General features: G+C 46.0%; 1 protein-coding gene across 1 annotated transcript; it reads left to right on the forward strand.

The window, feature by feature from the left end:
• Positions 1-17,121: 17,121 nt before the first annotated feature.
• LOC101762806 lies at positions 17,122-18,776 on the forward strand. Its single transcript, XM_004961046.3, has one exon. It carries the CDS (start codon positions 17,408-17,410, stop codon positions 18,350-18,352), a length of 945 nt encoding a protein of 314 aa, XP_004961103.1. The 5' UTR covers positions 17,122-17,407; the 3' UTR covers positions 18,353-18,776.
• Positions 18,777-19,340: the final 564 nt, after the last annotated feature.

The following is a 19,340-nucleotide window of genomic DNA, read 5'->3' on the forward strand; positions in this document are numbered from 1 at the left end:
TGAGCCGCGTAAAAACTGCCGTGTGCACTTTTCCCTCCCCGGTCAGTGTTGCCCTGGCTGCCGCGCAAAAAAAGTTCTTGGTTCAGGATGCTTCAGGCTTTCAGCAAACAATCATGTTTCCCGAGCTTGCAGTGAGTTTCTCACCGCAGCACATGTAGTAGGGGGTCCCAAGTATAAACATCTAAGGCAAGATATCCAACTAAGCTCACATCACAGGTCCTTAATGGTTAATGCTAACCAAAAAAACCACTCAACAAACAATTAGTCCACAATGCTAACCAAAAAACACTCAACAAACAACGCTACCCACATTTTTTTCATGCACAAAGGTTATGTGAGAACAATGCATCATTGAGTTTTATAACATTCAAAGTTCACCCGCACATTCTGTTGGGAGAATGGTAAATCCATCGAGCTGTTTGTTATCAAAAATGAAACAGAACTTTTCTCAGGACTAAATCCAGCATCTCAAAACTAAATCTGGAGCAAGTGAACTAATCAGCTCCAGGAGATTTCTTCACGCCAGATGATCGGCGACGGAGGATGGAGCGTCCCGCGCACAATGCGCTTGAAGACACCACTGGTGCGATTTTCTTCTTCTGCTTCTTCTCCACTGCAGCCTCCTTCTCCTTAGCCTCCTCCGCAGCCTCCTTTGCCTCCTTCTCCGCAGCCTGTCTCTTCTTGGCTTCTAAAGGATCTTGGGGTGGTGGTCTCGAGTAATCCACACCAGTCATGCGCTGCCGGTCCTCAAACTCGTTCGGCGGGCTCTCAATCTCACGGGTAGATGAAGATCTGAGCCTAGGTGCAGCTGGTGGCTTTGTCCTGGAAGAGCAAAGTATGGAAATAATAATGGTGTGGTTCAGTCAAATATTTTTTCTGTAAAGAAATTAAAATATGGAAATTATAAAGGTGTTGGATCATACTGAGAAGCCGTTGTGGGGTGAGGAGGTCCAGCAAGACGACCCATAATCCCATTCAGCAAACCCTGACATGGGGCACCTGCAGTACCAGTCAACAGTAGGTTAAGATAACCCCATATGTGCTTTCAAAACCAATTTTAACAGAAGGTGATTGAGAGACAAAATAATAACCTGTAAGGGTAAGGGGTGTAAGAGAGAAAAGTGATGGTCTCCTAGCTTGATCCCTGCTTGATTGGACCCTAACACAAGTAGCAAAAATCAACATTTTAATAAAATTACTTGGCAAAAGAAATTTTGTAAACAAAAGGCTGACAGAACTATCCAACTGAAATATGAAGAGATTGCTTACTGATGGAGCCAAAGCTGAGCCGCTTCCAAAAGCGCTCTGGGTAACAGTTGCAGTTGGGGTTTGAAATGATGTAGGAACTGCAGAATTTGATGTTCCTGAATATTGTAAGGTTTAACAAATGTTAAGACAGTATTGAATAGACTTATATTAGATTATATGCCGAATGATGAAGATAATCAGATCGAACAGTGGATAACCAAAAGCAGAATTTGTGGTGCCATGATTTGCATATGCTACATTAGCAATCAGTGCGAGTCCAAACATCCACTAACATATATACAAGAACAAGATGCATGTTGAGGATGCAAGCTTATCATTCAAAATAAATCAGTAGTTACCAGGTGCGGCAGGGGGGTAAGCAGGGGGTAGCCTCCTAAGCAAAGCAGAATAGTCCTCACCAGCCTTCCATCCTGAGGGTCCAAACAGTGAGTACTAACATATATAGACAAACAAGATACATAGAGACAATGCAGCTAACTGTAAGTTAACAATGCACAATGTCACAGGTAATAAAGGGAGAAATGGTTCTCCTGTGAAGACACAGTTCGATGGAATTGGGTATTAATTCATTGCCCAAGGTGAGCAGTGAAGATGACCACTTACATATTCTCTTCACTTCATGTGAGGAATTTGTTGGGCAATTTCTTTTTAGAACACTTTCTTTTGAAACATCATTGCTGTTGGAATGTGGCCTTTTAGCTATTTAATATAAACTGGAGTAGCCGAGTGACTACTTTGTACTTTCATTGGGCAAGTCAGTAATTGAGTAATGCATTAACAAAAACTGCCAGAAAAGCTGAACATGCTGTGAGGCATTTCAAAACTGTGTAATGTTTGTTGGTGTTGCTTATATAACTAGTTTATCGATCGAACTTTCATCACAGATCAATGCAAGAAAGGTTTTTCAACACATACTTGCTTCCCCAAGTTCCAAATCTATTTTAACACGAGCAACATTCCTTCTGATCCTGCAAAGGTACGATCGAACGAAAGTATATGTTACTTTGTAAATCAATAGAAGATGTAAACTACTTAGGAAAGGTGCTTACCCTTAAGACAAAGCATTAGGAAAAACTGAAAGATGCAGAAGCCAACCATTATTATGCCAGAAGATATCTGAGAAAACAACAATTTATAATTATCTCTAGGCCAAGATATCTGAAGAAATAAACCATTCCCGATAATACATTACTTCCTAGATGCCTAGTCATTTAATATGAAGTGATATTTTCTACCTAAACTGTTGAAATATAAAATGCATGCTTGGAACATTCTAGAAGATTTTGAAAATCACAAGAGACTTTGACATACATAAGGATAAGATCATGGCAAAGTATGAAGGTTCCATAAGACTTTGGAGATATCAAGAGTTTAGAGTTGCCATGCTTCATGGCAACTTATGAATAGTCTAGAGCAAGATATTTATATGGTAGGATAAGAATGAGAGAAAATTCTAGAATTAGATATTCATAAAGAAAAGTGTGGAAGATGTCACATAGCAACACCATAAAGACCATGAGCACCTATAAATAGAGGTGCTCCCCTCCCATAGCAAGCAGGTGATTGCAAGGTAGATCCATTTTGTATACTAAAATCTATTTTCGACAGGAAATTCCAATTCAAAATAAAATGCTCTATTTTCACACCTAAGATCTATTTTTCACACAAACCTTCCTTTTCGCGAACAGACATCTATTTTCAATACCGTTTTACAAATTCTACATATTCTAGGAAACTATGTCCTATTTTCACGAATAGCAAGGATACTGAAAAAAAACAAGATTCCAACTGGGAAAACAAAAATACGTGAAAGAAACGAGAATCCACCGTGCAAAACAGTAATAATGCCAATAACATGAAACCTTAATCATAGAAGTTCATTAAAAATCCACTGCAACAAACTAAGAATACTACAAACCTTAATCATACAAGTTCATTAAACATCCACTGCATCAAACTAAGATATGAATTCAGAGACGGAAGCTGCTGTTATGGATATTCCTCCAATAGATATGATCTCATGTCTGTCATTTACAATACGAGGAGTATTAGATGCACAAAAGAAATAAGTCTTGCTGCTTGTATTAGATATAGTAATTGCACAAAACAAATACAAGGAGTATTAGAAGCTAATACTTACTCCTTGTACTTCTCCGAGCAAACGAGATCATACAGCTTCGAGCTTATCTTTTCAGGCGCCTTTGTGTATCTAGCCACTTTTAGAGTTGATATCGCTTTTCCTCTTGTCCTTTTAGCCGACTTTTCAAAGTCACTTACTTTTTCAGCCTTCCTCTTGTGCGAAGTATCTTCTGCCCCAGAGGAGGATTCGGAAGTGAATTCTTGTTGTTCAGGGACAGTTGGCACAGCTTCTCCTTGTACACTTTCCAGGGCAGACCCGATAGTTGGCATAGCTTCTCCTTGTACACTTTCCAGGGTAGACCTGGAGACTACCAGGAAGAGGAATCACCAGCTGCCATGCCTACATTTGGGCGCACCCTATTTGCTTTGCTGTAGATTAGGTCAACTGCAGTTTTCTGCCGGTACATACAAACCATTTCCTGTATTTTAAGGCAAACAATAAGTATTTCTGGGATTTGCAAAAAATAAAAGATACATCAAGCAAGCACTAACCTTATCATGACCATATATGTCCTTTCTTTCAAAACCATCAATGTACATGAGCACATGGATCCCGCAATCAAAACTGCAACAATAATTAGCATATTGGCATTGGCATATTGGCATTCATGATAGCGTTTTGTAACATAGCATATTGGCATTGCAATCTCTACAGCTAAAAAAATGTCAAACGGACCCATCTACTACCCCGCCCCTCCTCATCTCGCCTGGACGCCCCCTGCTCCGCCACCAATGCGGCGACGCCTCGCTGCGCCACCTGGCAACCGCCCCCCAGACCCCTTCTCTTTCCTGTCCCGCCCGACTGCTACACCATGCCGCCTCGCTCAGCATCGCTCCGTCCGGCATAGCTTAGTTAAATGTGCTTGCACTTCGGTTAGATCATACCAGAGTTGTAGACGTGCGTCTGTGTTTATGGTTTTTGTGGGCATCCTTTGTGTGATCAAGTGGTCTCAAATGGCTGCTAGTGAAGCTTTCTATATTGTACTTAGGCTGGATATGGGGTGGCTGATGAGCAACTTATACTAATTCTAGGATATTGTTCTATTGTTCCTTAAAACTAAAAACAAAATTATATTCATGAGAAGCTTCATAGCATGGAAAATCATAGGTAAAAGAGGCGACTGCAAAAAAATTGTGATATTATACTAGTAAAAGATAATGGAGAAGTACAAGACTTACTCGTGCTCTTGAACTGCAAGACCATGCATGAATGACAAAGGCCACAAAGATGTCTGTACACCCATCTCCAGCAAACAACTGCACGCTGCTTCAAACACACCCATTGCGCGATAGTATACACTGCGACATGGGTTGGAGTTCAGTACCCAACCACATTTTCCCTCAATGTCTATCACCAGCAGGAACCAGTGATTCTGATCTGGATCTTGGATAGGCACAAAAACCTAACTGGTGCCCTCTATGCTTCCATCAAGTTCTTTCTTCAGAATCTTAGACAGATTTAGTTCCAAAGTGTTCCCATTCCCTTCTGAAACAATAATATATGGCTTCTTCTCAGCCTTCCATTCAAATTTCCACAACATAAACTGAGCGGACATTACAGAGGAATCCATATATCCTGTTGGCTTGAAGCATTTGACAAAAACATCTTCAGCAACTGAATGATCATGAAAGTCAAGTATAGCATGCTGTCCCGACGAATCAAGCTTTTGCAGAACATGCTGAGAGTACAAACTTTTCACTCCAATTTGGTCCGCTCTACTGTTGCATCCCTCTAGCAAAGATCCATCTAGCAAAGATCCAATTTCAGCATCTAATTGTGTTCCTCTAGGCACATGCACGCGTGCCTTAGCAAGAGCAGCTGTTTTCCGTTAACTCCTGTCAACAGGTATGGCTTCAGCGACATCAGCTGCCTTCAGCTGCAACAGGCTTTCATAACAGGTGCGCGACCTGCTCTTTAACTGAAAAAGTGAACAAACCTGTTACATCTTGGACAAAGAAATGATGCCTCTAATGAAATCTAGTTGTTACTTACTGGAAGTTCGGCATAGTCAGATGATGACTTAGCTTTACACTTGTTTGCAATTTCCATCAGTTCCTTTTTTTTGAATTTGTTGATGCGAGGAGGGAGCAAGTCCTTCCCTTTCAACTTCGGATAGTCCACACTATCTAAGTAATACACATGTCAAGCATAATTTAGTGTTAAGACAAACACAGTTGTAATAAGGAAAAAAAAAGAACAATTGAGACAAGGTTGAGTCCACCCATGGAGAGTCCTTGTTGGTCGTGTCCTCCTTGGCTTCTTTGGCGGAGGCTTGTCTTTCTCGGCATGCCATCTCAACACAGCTTCCCTCAAATCTTCATAGACTATTCTGGACCAGTCGAACTTAGTAATCAAGTCCATATTTCTGGTGAGCATGACGGCCTCTTTATTGAGGGTGCTGCTAGTGCATGGCATCAGATAGGAGTCTATCACTGTCATGAAGAATAATCTTAATTTGAGCTCGCTCTCTTCCTCGGTGAGCACCCTGTTTTTCTCTTCCTCGATGTCAGATAGCTTTTTAAGCTTCTCAAGAATATGTTGGATGGTAAGATCTTTCTTTCCTTTTTTTTTTCTTGCCACCCTCCCCATCTTCACCCTCCCCATCTTCACCATCCTGGTCACCATCTTCCACATCATCTTCTTCATTGTCAATGGCCTGCTCATCATCTTGCTGAGGAAGTAAACCAAGTATAGAACGCAGCTTATCAAATTCATCATTTCTTTCCTTCATTGTGTATGTTGGAGGCATGTCTCCACCGATTGGGACCCCCAGGATTTTGTTTACCACCCAAGGCGTGAGCTATAGGTAGACCCCTGGTTTTATCTGAATGATGATGCAGCCTGCTTCGAGTTTAGAATTGTCATACAACCACCGTACCAAATCTCTTCTTCCTGGGCTTTCCACTGTTAAGTCTAGAAAATAATTGTAGGTGTACTCCTACAAATTAAACAACAAACAGTTCAGTGACACATAGATTTCACATGAGGTTATAAGAGAGTGAGGGACAATAAAGAAGACATACACTGAGAACAACACAGGTCCTTCTATTCACTTTTTCTTTTTTTTTCTTTTGTCGTTACAATAGGGACTTAGGGATAAGACGATCAGGATCCAGGGATCACGTGAGGGCCCTGCTGCCGCCTGGAGCATGTCGTCTCACTTTTCTACACAAAGAGTGTGTAAGTGAGTCTTGTATCAAATTGAGTAATGAATAAAGTTTTAAGTTTCCTTGTAGAGAGTTGGTCTCTCGCATTGGTGTCAGTGCGAAGGTCTTCTCGAAGTAGTGTGGGTAAGGATCTACAAAGAAGTGGTAGCACACTACTTTGGTGCCACTTCTAGGAAGTCGGTGTCAAGTTCGAGGTGACGATTTCTCAACATGAACCATTATCTGTTTTGGATGCCTGTTGTTATTGATGTACCACATGGCTAAGTTCAGAATAAAGCTAGGGATTGATGTAAAGCTGGTGAAGAACCTGGTCCAACTATCAGCAAGTGAGTCCTAAAAAAAAGAATGATATATATGTGTACTACAACATATCATACTAGCTAAAAAGGTTAATTAGATTCACATACAACTATATCCACAATCTGCCATATTTGAGAGAAAATGAGTGTGAAAACCGCTGCAATAGTAAATATAATTTGTATGCCTGGATGGACAGACACACTCCATCTCACCAAGGCAAATATCACAAGAAAGCTCATAATAATGAAACCGCCAACAACATAGCCCTTCAAATGTAAAACCACAAGTAATTTTTGTAGGTGCGTAAGAATCAGTGAAGGATATAAAAAGAAAAAGGAAAGGCAATCAACATACCTTCCTTGTTTCACGTCTTAATACATGTATTGCCATCAGTGCGTGGAAATGTGAATTAATAATCAGACCATGGCATAATCGGAATCAACGGTAATGCTCCTCTCAACAATCAAGCTATATGCAATCCACATCAAGGAGTTACAAATGCCCAGGTACATTGTTGGGATACTAAAGTAGTTCAGGACGCTATCAACGCTGCCAGTATAGACTAGGTACAGGCAACAGTCCTTATAGAACCGAAGATGTGGACGAAAGATAGATCACAACATTCCTGCTAACCTAGTAGATGATGAGACTTGCCAATTAAGCAGGAAAGTCAATAGCTGGGCTCATGTGTGTGAGGCCTGAACATGTGTGTGAAGCCTATACATGTGTGTATAAAATAATGATGTTACTGTGATGCTAAATGTGTGCGTAATTGCTCAATACATTGTTACTGTGATGCTGAAATACTCTTCATCATCTAGATATCAAATTATCTCACATTAACACTTAACCATTCCACATTACCACTTCATCATCCCACATAAACACTACAACGTCCCATATAAGCTATACATCATCCCACAGAAGCTATACATCATCCCACAGAAGCTACAAGATCAGACAAAAGCATTTCCTCACCCAACAGAAGCATTATACCATCCCACAAAAGCACTACATCATCCTAGAAAAGCACCACATCATCACACATCAATGTACAGCAAAAGAGCTAGTTGGATTTGAAGAAAGCAGGCACCATGACCTTGTAGAAGCTAGTGAAAATGGCATGGTAGATTGGATCAATGCCAACAAGCACCACCTGCAGGCATGCCAGCACCTCCGGGGCTAGCTCCACGTCTGGAGCCCTGTCGGCGGCAACCTCCATGCCCGGAGCCCTATCGGCAGCCACCATCATGCTCGGAGCCCCGTCCGTGGCCACGACCATGGCGCGACCCGCGTCTGCGGCGGCCACAATGGTAGGAGAGCGCGCTGCGGGAACCATCACAGCAACAGCCCCCAACACAGCCACGTCATCCATCTCCATGTCTAGGTCTTCATCCTCCGAGTTGGGGGCGTAAACCTCGCCCTGACTGTTGATGCACAAGCCAGCGCATCCGATGTGCCAACCGCGCACAAGGATTCAGCCTCGTCCCTCTTCGATCTGATCTCCATTACCTTCGATCCGGCCTTCACGCGCCCCTAGCTTCGTAGTGCCGTCATCGCCCACCTTCTTAATGTTGCCGCCACCTCCTAGCTTCCTGCCTCCACGGATCTGCACGCGGAAAGGGCCACCCGCATTCCCTCCTCCACGGAGCCTGTCGCGGGTGCCTGCAGCCATAGGGCACAGGGCTGGATCGACGGGAAGGAGTTCTGGATTGGGAAGAACGGAAAATTAGATGGGAAAGATAAATGAGTATTGCGGTGGATTGGAAAGATTGGATAAGCTTGGGACCGTTCGGTCTTGTGCGGCGACAGAAAAAAGAAAGCCAGGTTGATTTTTTATTTTATTTTATTTTTGCGTGCTGGAAGTCTGGAACTATCTCGGTGGTCCACGGACCAGCGTACGTGGCACCACAGCTGAACTTGCTATAGGCACCCCCCGCACCCCACCGCTATTGATTTTTTTAATACATCCATGCATCGGTGGGTCTCATATTTGGTTGGAGTTGCATCCTTTTGGGATAAATTTCAAATGCTAGAGTTGCATCAATCGGAGGGAGTAGAACTGAAAGGCAGGAATCGCCTAAATCAGATATGCGCAGGACCATTTGTTGGGATACGAGGTAGGCTACACTAGCGCAAATCAAAATTTCTACCGCGTATAACCAGGAAGAACTGCCGTATAAGGATCACGGGATTACCACTCGACGCACTACTGGTGCGGAAGATGTAGATGTGCGTCGGTGCAGTGAAGACGATCACGTAGTCGTACGTAGTCGATCAACGTAGTCGTACGTAGTCGATCACGTCCAGCAGCTCCTCAGCAGCTCGTCCACATGCACAGCAAGATCGCCTCCGGTACCGCGGCTCGTCGTCGGCTCGTCGTGGCTCGTCGGCGGCTCGTCCAAGTGCTGCAGGCGCAACACCTCCAAGGTATCCACACGTGCAGGGAGGAAGCGTCGCAAGCCGGATTGCTAGATCCGCGAGTTGCAACAGGCGAGGGCGTGGGAGGCGCGGCAGGTGTGTTTCGCCAAAAGGGTGTAAACCCTAGGGCGCCCCCACCCCTCTATTTATAGGGGTTCCTGACGGGCCTCTGGATCCGAGGCTCATTAGTACTCCTAAACTTAATCCAACTCGGATCAGATCCGAATTGGGCTTCCAGCCCCTTAAGTGTGTGACCCTATGGGTTCGGTTACGTATAGACATGGCCCGAGTACTCCTACTCGGCCCAATAGTCGGTAGCGGCCTCTAGCAAGACGTGCCAACTCCTATACGCACACGAAGATCATATCAGACGAACCATCACAACATAATATACATGCTATTCCCTTTGCCTCACGATATTTGGTCTAGCTTCAAGCCGACCGCTCTTTCTCGATCCTGTGATTCGGAATCCCTTTGTAGGTTAACTCTTAACTGTACGTAGCATGGCCATGCATTTTCGGATCCGATCACTCGAGGGGCCCAGAGATATCACTCTCAATCAGAGAGGGGCAAATCCCATCTTGATTGACCATGTCTCATAGCATGCTTCTTGACAAACCCGAAAGCTACCTTTATAACTACCCTGTTACGGCGTAGCGTTTGATAGCCCCTAAGTAGGTCGATCCACATCTAGAATACATGCGACAATCTCAGGTCTAAGGACAAAGCGTATATGTTGTTTTAAAGAGAGAACTACTTCTCGTGTTGGGTCAGTCCTAACACATGTCTCCACATGTGTCCACATTATTAGTTCAACATCTCCATGTCCATGACTTGTGAAACATAGTCATCAACTAATACATGTGCTAGTCTAATATTCATGTGTGTCCTCACATGAACTCCGACTAGGGACAACTTTAGAATAACCATACAAGTAAAGAGTTTCACATACAATTCACATAATTGCAAATCAATTCAAGTAGCCTTTAATGGATATTCAATGAACACAATATACAAATCATGGATACAAATGGAATATCATCATCTCTATGATTGCCTCTAGGGCATACCTCCAACAGTCTCACACTTGCACTAGAGTCAATCTAGAAGGTACCTAATACCCATAGCTCTTACATGCGCATCATGCTTAGCCTGCGGGAGTGGTTTTGTCAACGGATCAGAAATGTTCAGATCCGTGTGTATTTTGCATATCTTGATCTCACCCCGGTTAACGAAGTCTCGAATGAGATGAAATCGCCGCATTACGTGTTTGTTCTTCTGGTGGTTCCTTGGCTCCTTTGCTTGCGCAATTGCCCCATTGTTATCACAGTAGAGATTCAATGGGCTGGACGCATTCGGGAACACACCAAGCTCAATGAGGAAATTCCTTATCCAAACACCTTCCTTCGCGACTTCCGAAGCCGCGATGTACTCGGCTTCTGTCGTAGAATCGGCCACCGTCTCCTGCTTGGAACTCTTCCAACTAACAGCACCACCATTTAGCGTGAACACAAATCCTGATTGTGACTTTGAATCATCTCTGTCGGTTTGGAAACTAGCATCGGTGTAACCTGTTACAACGAGCTCCTCCTGACCTCCATAGACGAGGAACATATCTTTAGTCCTTCTCAAGTACTTAAGAATGTTTTTCACCGCTGTCCAGTGACTCTCACCTGGATCAGATTGGTGTCTGCTTGTCATACTTAGCGCATATGAAACATCTGGGCGAGTACTTATCATTGCATACATGATAGATCCAATAGCCGAGGCATATGGCACTCTACTCACGCGATCCCGCTCATCAGCAGTCGAAGGACACTGAGTCTTGCTGAGATGTATGCCATGTGACATAGGCAAGAACCCTTTCTTTGCCTCTTCCATGCTGAACCGCTTCAACACTTTGTCAATATAAGTATCTTGGCTCAGACCTATAAGCCTTCTCGATCTATCTCTATAGATCTTAATGCCCAGAATATATGCCGCTTCCCCTAAGTCCTTCATCGAAAAACTATTTTTCAGTGAAGTCTTTACGGACTCAAGCATAGGAATGTTATTTCCAATCAGTAATATGTCATCCACATATAAGATTAGAAATACTATAGAGCTCCCACTAACCTTCTTGTAAACACAAGACTCTTCTTCGTTCTTGGTGAAGTCAAACCCTTTGACCACTTCATCAAAACGAATGTTCCAACTCCTAGATGCTTGCTTCAATCCATAAATGGATCTCTGAAGCTTGCATACCTTTCCAGCATTTTTCGGATCGACAAAACCCTCGGGCTGTATCATATACACGTCCTCAGCTAGGTTTCCATTCAGGAAAGCTGTCTTGACATCCATCTGCCATATCTCATAATCGAAATATGCAGCTATAGCTAGAATAATCCGAATGGACTTAAGCATCACTACGGGCGAGAAGGTCTCGTCGTAGTCAACTCCTTGAACTTGTCGAAAACCTTTTGCGACAAGTCGTGCTTTATAGATGTGAACATTTCCATCCATGTCCTTTTTCTTCTTATAGATCCACTTGCACTCTATGGCTTTAACACCATCAGGCGGGTCAACCAAGTTCCAAACTTGATTGTCTCCCATGGACTTTATTTCGGATTGCATGGCACTCTGCCATTTTTCGGAGTCTGGGTCCATCATTGCTTCTGCATATGTCGCAGGCTCATCATTGTCCAACAATAATATTTCTCGCATTTCGCGGAGCCTTGCCGACCTTCGTGGTTGTGGTGGTGCTTCTCTTGCCATGGGTATCTCAACTTGTTCTGCTACGTTAGCATCACTCATTGATTCTTGCCCGATTGGCTCATCTTGAACTTCTTCAAGATGCACTGTCTTTCCACTCTTTTCTCCTTTGAGAAACTCTTTCTCTAGGAAAACCCCGTTCCGAGCGACAAACACTTTGCCTTCTGATCGGTTGTAGAAATAATATCCCAAAGTTTCCTTTGGATATCCCACGAAAATGCACTTATCCGACTTGGGTGTGATCTTGTCCTACTGAAGTCGCTTGACAAACACTTCACATCCCCAAATCTTTAGAAAAGACAAACTGGGAACCTTTCCAGTCCATATCTCATATGGTGTCTTAACTACGGATTTAGATGGTACCCTATTTAGTGTGAAAGCTGCTGTTTCTAGAGCGTATCCCCAAAATGACAACGGTAGGTCCGACTAGCTCATCATTGATCGAACCATGTCTAACAAAGTTCGATTACGTCGCTCGGACACACCGTTTCTCTGAGGTGTTCCAGGCGGCGTAAGTTGTGGAACAATTCCGCAACTCTTTAGATGATTGCTAAACTTGTGGCTCAAATACTCGCCTCCACGATCAGATCGTAAGGCCTTAATTTTCTTGCCACGCTGATTTTCAACTTCATTCTGAAATTCCTTGAACTTTTCAAAGGTTTCAGACTTGTGCCTCATCAAGTAGACATAGCCATATCTACTAAAATCATCAGTGAAAGTTATGAAGTATTGGAATCCTCCTCTAGCCGTCGTGCTCATTGGTCCGCATACATCACTATGTACGAGTTCCAACAAGTCTACTGCTCTCTCAGGAAATCCTGTGAAAGGCGTCTTGGTCATCTTGCCTAGCAAGCAAGCCTCACATGTCTCGTATGATTCAAAATCAAACGAAGTTAGAATTCCATCAGAATGGAGCTTCTTCATGCGCTTTTCACTTATATGACCCAAACGACAATGCCACAAGTAGGTAGGACTCAAATCATTAGGCCGAGGCCTTTTAGCACTTACATTACAGACAGGTGAACCATCAAGATTTAAAACAAACAATCCATTCACAATGGGTGCAAAAGCCATAAACATATTATTCTTAGAGATCACACAACCATTGTTTTCACTCGCAAATGAATAACCATCCTTCATCAAGCATGAAGGAGACAAAATGTTTCGACTTAAACTAGGAACAAAATAACAATTATTCAACTCCATAATAAATCCTGACGGGAGGTGGAGTTGCATCGTCCCGACGGTCAAAGCAGCAACTCTTGTATTATTGCCCACGCGGAAATCAACTTCTCCTCTTTCCACGCTTTTACTTCTTATCATTCCCTGCATCGAATTGCAAATATGAGCAACCGATCCGGTATCAAATACCCAAGAATTAATAACTGTATCAGCGAGAAATATGTTGTCTATAACATTAACAACAAGCGTACCTGAGGTAGAAGTACTCTTACTTCCGCCGTTCTTCAAGGAAGCTAGGTACTGCTTGCAGTTTCTCTTCCAGTGACCAAGTTCATGACAGTAAAAGCACTCTTTGTCTGGAGCAGGTCCAGGTCCAGCTTTAACCTTGGGCGGTGGGTTTGGCTTGGACGTTCCAGCCTTGCCCTTCTTCTTCCAAGAATTGCCCTTCTTCTAAAAGTTGGGCTTGTTCTGTATCGCCATCACATGGCTGGTACTAGTGCTTTTCTTTATGTCAGCCTCTGCTATTTTAAGCATGCCACACAGCTCATTCAAACCCTTCTCCGTCCCATGCATATGGTAGTTCGAGATGAAGTTCCCATAGCTAGGAGGAAGAGACGAAAGAATGAAATCAGTGGCCAACTCTTGGCCCAGTGGGAAGCCTAGCTTCTCCAACCGTTGAGTGTAACCAACCATCTTGATTACGTGTGGTCCTACTGCTGCGCCTTCTGCTAGCTTGCTCTCAACAAAGGCCTTAGACACATTGAACCTTTCAGTCCTGGCCTGTGTTTGGAACATGTCTCTAAGCGCCACGATCATATCGTGCGCCTCATGGTTTGTTTCGAACTGCATCTGCAGCTCGGGTTCCATGCAAGCGAGCATAAGGCAGCTTACTTCGAGGTTAGCATCACATGCTTTCTTGTAAGCATTCTTAGCAGCAGCGGGTGCATCCTCAGCAGGTTCTTCTGGTAGTGGGTTGTCTAGAACATCTTCCTTTTTCTCAGCCCTGAGAACAATTCTCAGGTTGCGGATCCAATCCGAGTAGTTTGTTCCATTCAACTTGTCCTTCTCAAGGACCGAACGCAAAGCAAACGATGTGGTGGTGTTGCTAGGTGCCATTTAATCTACAACAAAAGTAATGCAAAATACACTAAGACAAACGTATCCATGATAGAGCAAATTACATTAAACTATTTTAACAGAATCTACTCCCACTAAAATCAATATCCCTCTATTGAAACTTAGTGATTCAGGATCCACAACTAACAAGTCTACTAGTGAGCTTTAGCATCACCGCTAGCAAACGAGGTAGATCGGTAAGCAACTTTTGCTAATCATATCACATATGACTCCTGTTGTTGGGTGACATCTCTATGTCTCGGCGCCCAACCTTTATGCCCCAAGGTCCTTAACCGTTAAGATAACCTTGTTTAGCAAACCAACCCTTATGCGTGTAAGTGTCCGACACAAACCCGTCTAGTCAAGGAAAACTAGTGGCACCCTAATTTCATAGACCCACCACTAATTGTACAAGACATGGGACGGTGCAAGTTTTAGTTGGGAGGGCATACTAACTTAAACTTTGTGAGGGATCGTTCTACTTCTAACATCACAGCATGCAGAAAGTAAAACATAAACAGAATAGCATTCACACAGCTTGTGACACAGTATGGCCCGTTTTCATATGGTGATCTCCATCTCCATAGAACCTGTTCACCATGGTGATCTCCATCTCCATGTTCCATGTGCGCCATCCTCCTAGTGATGAGTCCTCCAAGAACTAGAGCATGCTATTACGCCTAATAGCTAGTAAAGAATCTAGTAATGAAGATTACATAGTTGCTTGGATCATCACAGATTGGTACGCAGACCATTAAATACAATAAAGTGACAACACATATGGCTCCTGCCGTGTTGCCGTACGCGTGACACGCAGGTCACGAATGAGTTACACACATGCATCTCATACACAAGGGGGCCATACTGATCACAAGATACATACATACATCCTGCAAAACAGAGTTAGGCGTCCTAACGTTCCAAACTTGGGAGGCCCGAAACTCCATCTTCCAAGCCGAATTTGGCAAATCTAATTTCGCCGAAAACGGCGAAGCGGTTGAAATTCACGTGTAACTTTTTCTGTAGATCAATTTTCGTATAGAAATCGCCTCGATCCGAGATCGTACCGAAAAGTTACGGCTGATTTACCGAAGCATACGCATACGGCAAAATCCCGACCCCGGCAGTAGATCCTATCTACTATTGCACATCTAATGCGCCTGGCGTATGACCCTGGATCTCGATTTGACCAATCATATTGATATTCCCTCACTGCAACTGGATTTACGTGTATCACTTAACTCCGATGGCGGAAACCGACCGGTAGGAGTATATCGTTACACTACCATTGCAGCAAGGGCACGAAATCAGGACATAGATCAAACAGAGAACTCGCATATCTCCATATGCACACATCCCGAATCCAAAACTAAGCAGCTACGGCTCTGATACCACTGTTGGGATACGAGGTAGGCTACACTAGCGCAAATCAAAATTTCTACCGCGTATAACCAGGAAGAACTGCCGTATAAGGATCACGGGATTACCACTCGACGCACTACTGGTGCGGAAGATGTAGATGTGCGTCGGTGCAGTGAAGACGATCACGTAGTCGTACGTAGTCGATCAACGTAGTCGTACGTAGTCGATCACGTCCAGCAGCTCCTCAGCAGCTCGTCCACGTGCACAGCAAGATCGCCTCCGGTACCGCGGCTCGTCGTCGGCTCGTCGTGGCTCGTCGGCAGCTCGTCCAAGTGCTGCAGGCGCAACACCTCCAAGGTATCCACACGTGCAGGGAGGAAGCGTCGCAAGCCGGATTGCTAGATCCGCGAGTTGCAACAGGCGAGGGCGTGGGAGGCGCGGCAGGTGTGTTTCGCCAAAAGGGTGTAAACCCTAGGGCGCCCCCACCCCTCTATTTATAGGGGTTCCTGACGGGCCTCTGGATCCGAGGCCCATTAGTACTCCTAAACTTAATCCAACTCGGATCAGATCCGAATTGGGCTTCCAGCCCCTTAAGTGTGTGACCCTATGGGTTCGGTTACGTATAGACATGGCCCGAGTACTCCTACTCGGCCCAATAGTCGGTAGCGGCCTCTAGCAAGACGTGCCAACTCCTATACGCACACGAAGATCATATCAGACGAACCATCACAACATAATATACATGCTATTCCCTTTGCCTCACGATATTTGGTCTAGCTTCAAGCCGACCGCTCTTTCTCGATCCTGTGATTCGGAATCCCTTTGTAGGTTAACTCTTAACCGTACGTAGCATGGCCATGCATTTTCTGATCCGATCACTCGAGGGGCCCAGAGATATCACTCTCAATCAGAGAGGGGCAAATCCCATCTTGATTGACCATGTCTCATAGCATGCTTCTTGACAAACCCGAAAGCTACCTTTATAACTACCCTGTTACGGCGTAGCGTTTGATAGCCCCTAAGTAGGTCGATCCACATCTAGAATACATGCGACAATCTCAGGTCTAAGGACAAAGCGTATATGTTGTTTTAAAGAGAGAACTACTTCTCGTGTTGGGTCAGTCCTAACACATGTCTCCACATGTGTCCACATTATTAGTTCAACATCTCCATGTCCATGACTTGTGAAACATAGTCATCAACTAATACATGTGCTAGTCTAATATTCATGTGTGTCCTCACATGAACTCCGACTAGGGACAACTTTAGAATAACCATACAAGTAAAGAGTTTCACATACAATTCACATAATTGCAAATCAATTCAAGTAGCCTTTAATGGATATTCAATGAACACAATATACAAATCATGGATACAAATGGAATATCATCATCTCTATGATTACCTCTAGGGCATACCTCCAACACCATTGCCCCTGTCCGCCCTTTGCCTGCAGCACGGACTGTTGGGCGCGTCCCAGAAAAATCTGTCAGGCTGACACCGGACGGGCAACGCACCCAACACTGACCCAATCATTCGGGCGCCAAAACATTTGCCATTAAATAACCCGCGCCGCTCGCATTATCGTGGCAACCAGCCCCGGCCAGCCAGTTCCAAGCTCACTTCGGCCGTCGCCTCCCTTGCTTACCAAGCACTGGCAAGGAAAGCCTCGGCCTACCTCCACCCGTGCTCCACCACAATGGAGGCTCCTCTCCTCCTCCCCGTTTCCACCGCCGCCGCCACCTCCTCGTCCTCCGTCGACATCGACGACATCACCGTCGACGCTGCCCCGGCCCCTCCGGCGGCGCCCTCCTCCACACCACCTTCCACGCAAAGCATCGTCTTCCGCGTCGTGGCCGTGATCGCAGTGGCGTGCGCGTCCCTGTTCGCGCAGCACGAGGCCGCCAGGGGCTTCGGCATCGACGTCGTGAGCGCGGGCGGCGCTGGCGCCGGCGCCGACGGCCGCCGGTTCGACCTCTTCTTCGTGTCCAACGGCCGCGCCGAGCGCATCCTGCTCCACGCCAGCCGCGGCGTGGAGCGCGCGCTCTTCCCGGACGCGTCGTTCCCGCGCAAGGAGGTCCGGCGCGTCACCGTCAAGATGGCCGGGTACAACCTCACCGCGGGCGCCACGGTGGACGCCGCCGCGGCGCCCGGCGAGTACGTCGTCTCCCTGAGCCCCGCGCTCGTGTCCGGCACCGGCACCGGCGCGGACGCCGCCGACGCCGTGGCCGCCGCGGTGCGCCGCGCCGTCGCGCGCATGTGGCTGTGGGACGGCCGCGGCGCCGCGCCCGCGCGCGTGACCGAGGCCATGGTGGAGTACCTCGTCTCCGCCGCCGAGGTAGCGGCGTCGGCGCCTCTGTCGTCGTCAGAGGAGGAAGACGGGGAGCCCCGGTGCATGTCGGCACGGTTCCTGAGGCACCTCGAGGGCCAGCGCGAGGGCTTCGTCGCCCGGCTGAACCGGGCGATGAGGGACCGGTGGAGCGACGTCGCCGTGGACGCGGCGCTCGGCACGCCGGCGCGCCACGCCTGCGCGGCCTACCGCACGGCGACGACGTCGTCATCGACCGGCCAGCAGGACCCCGCCACCACCCCTCTGGCCGCCTCCACGTCCGACGCCACCCGTGGGTCCAGCGTGGCAACGTGAGGCTCGGGAAGCAAGGGCAGTTCCGGTATTGTACACGCCCATGTGCGCCAGTAGTTGGAGTTGCTCTTGAGTCACTAACGTGTGGGTCCGGTCCCACATGTCAGTGACCCAACTGCAGACAATAGTACTGCAGAGGAACCACCTCCGTGCGCCGGCGTCCGTTGTATATTAAACCCGCCATTAGCATCGGTTAAGCGCGGGGTGTGGGCCATGCCCGCGGCCCTAATCGTGGCCGGAGGTGAGTGAGTGGTCGCAGTCACCGTAGTTTCTTACGCATTGTAGATGGCTTGTAATGATCCTGTAGTGTGATTATGATCGTACCAATGTGATGTGAGGAACAGATTTTTTGTCTGTAGACGTGGGTGATCGTGGTGGTTGATAATGATACGAGGAAGGTTCTAGGGCACCTTATTTTGTGACCAAACAAACGCTGGGCCCCTGATGCTGGTGACCCGTTCTATCGATCACTGTCGCTGATCAGCTGATGTTTGCGGATGATGCATGGTTCGTGGTTTGGAGGCCATGATCGGAATGATATTTTCCAAGGGTAGCAGTGGAGAAAGAGATGGAAGGCCTGCGTGAGGTTGGAGTCACTTCAGGTGTGATCCCACCGTTGTCTCGTTCATCCTGTGGTCGCAGATGAATGTTCCATAAAAACACCAACAAAATCAAGTCCCCAAAGACCAAACATGATGCCGACAACTTCTGCGAGCAAGCATAGACATAGTTTGACAAACTTCGGTTACACGGTCTGCAGTCTTTGCAAGCAAAATGAACTGAGACTATGCTCTGGAATTTCAACTATAATGCCCGCGACAGATTAGTTTCCGCCGATCCGTGAGGAAAAAGAGTGCTGTGAATTGCGATGTGTATCGAGAGAGCGAGCAGGTCACAGCCTGCTCTGAAAAGCGAGCTACTCGTGTATCTGTTGCTCTCACTACCTCATTTTCCTCGATTTCTTTAGAGCAACTTGCGGCATTTCTTGTGC

The sequence above is a fragment of the Setaria italica genome, chromosome III (genome assembly GCF_000263155.2).
Source record: "Setaria italica strain Yugu1 chromosome III, Setaria_italica_v2.0, whole genome shotgun sequence".
Classification (NCBI taxonomy): Eukaryota; Viridiplantae; Streptophyta; class Magnoliopsida; order Poales; family Poaceae; genus Setaria; species Setaria italica.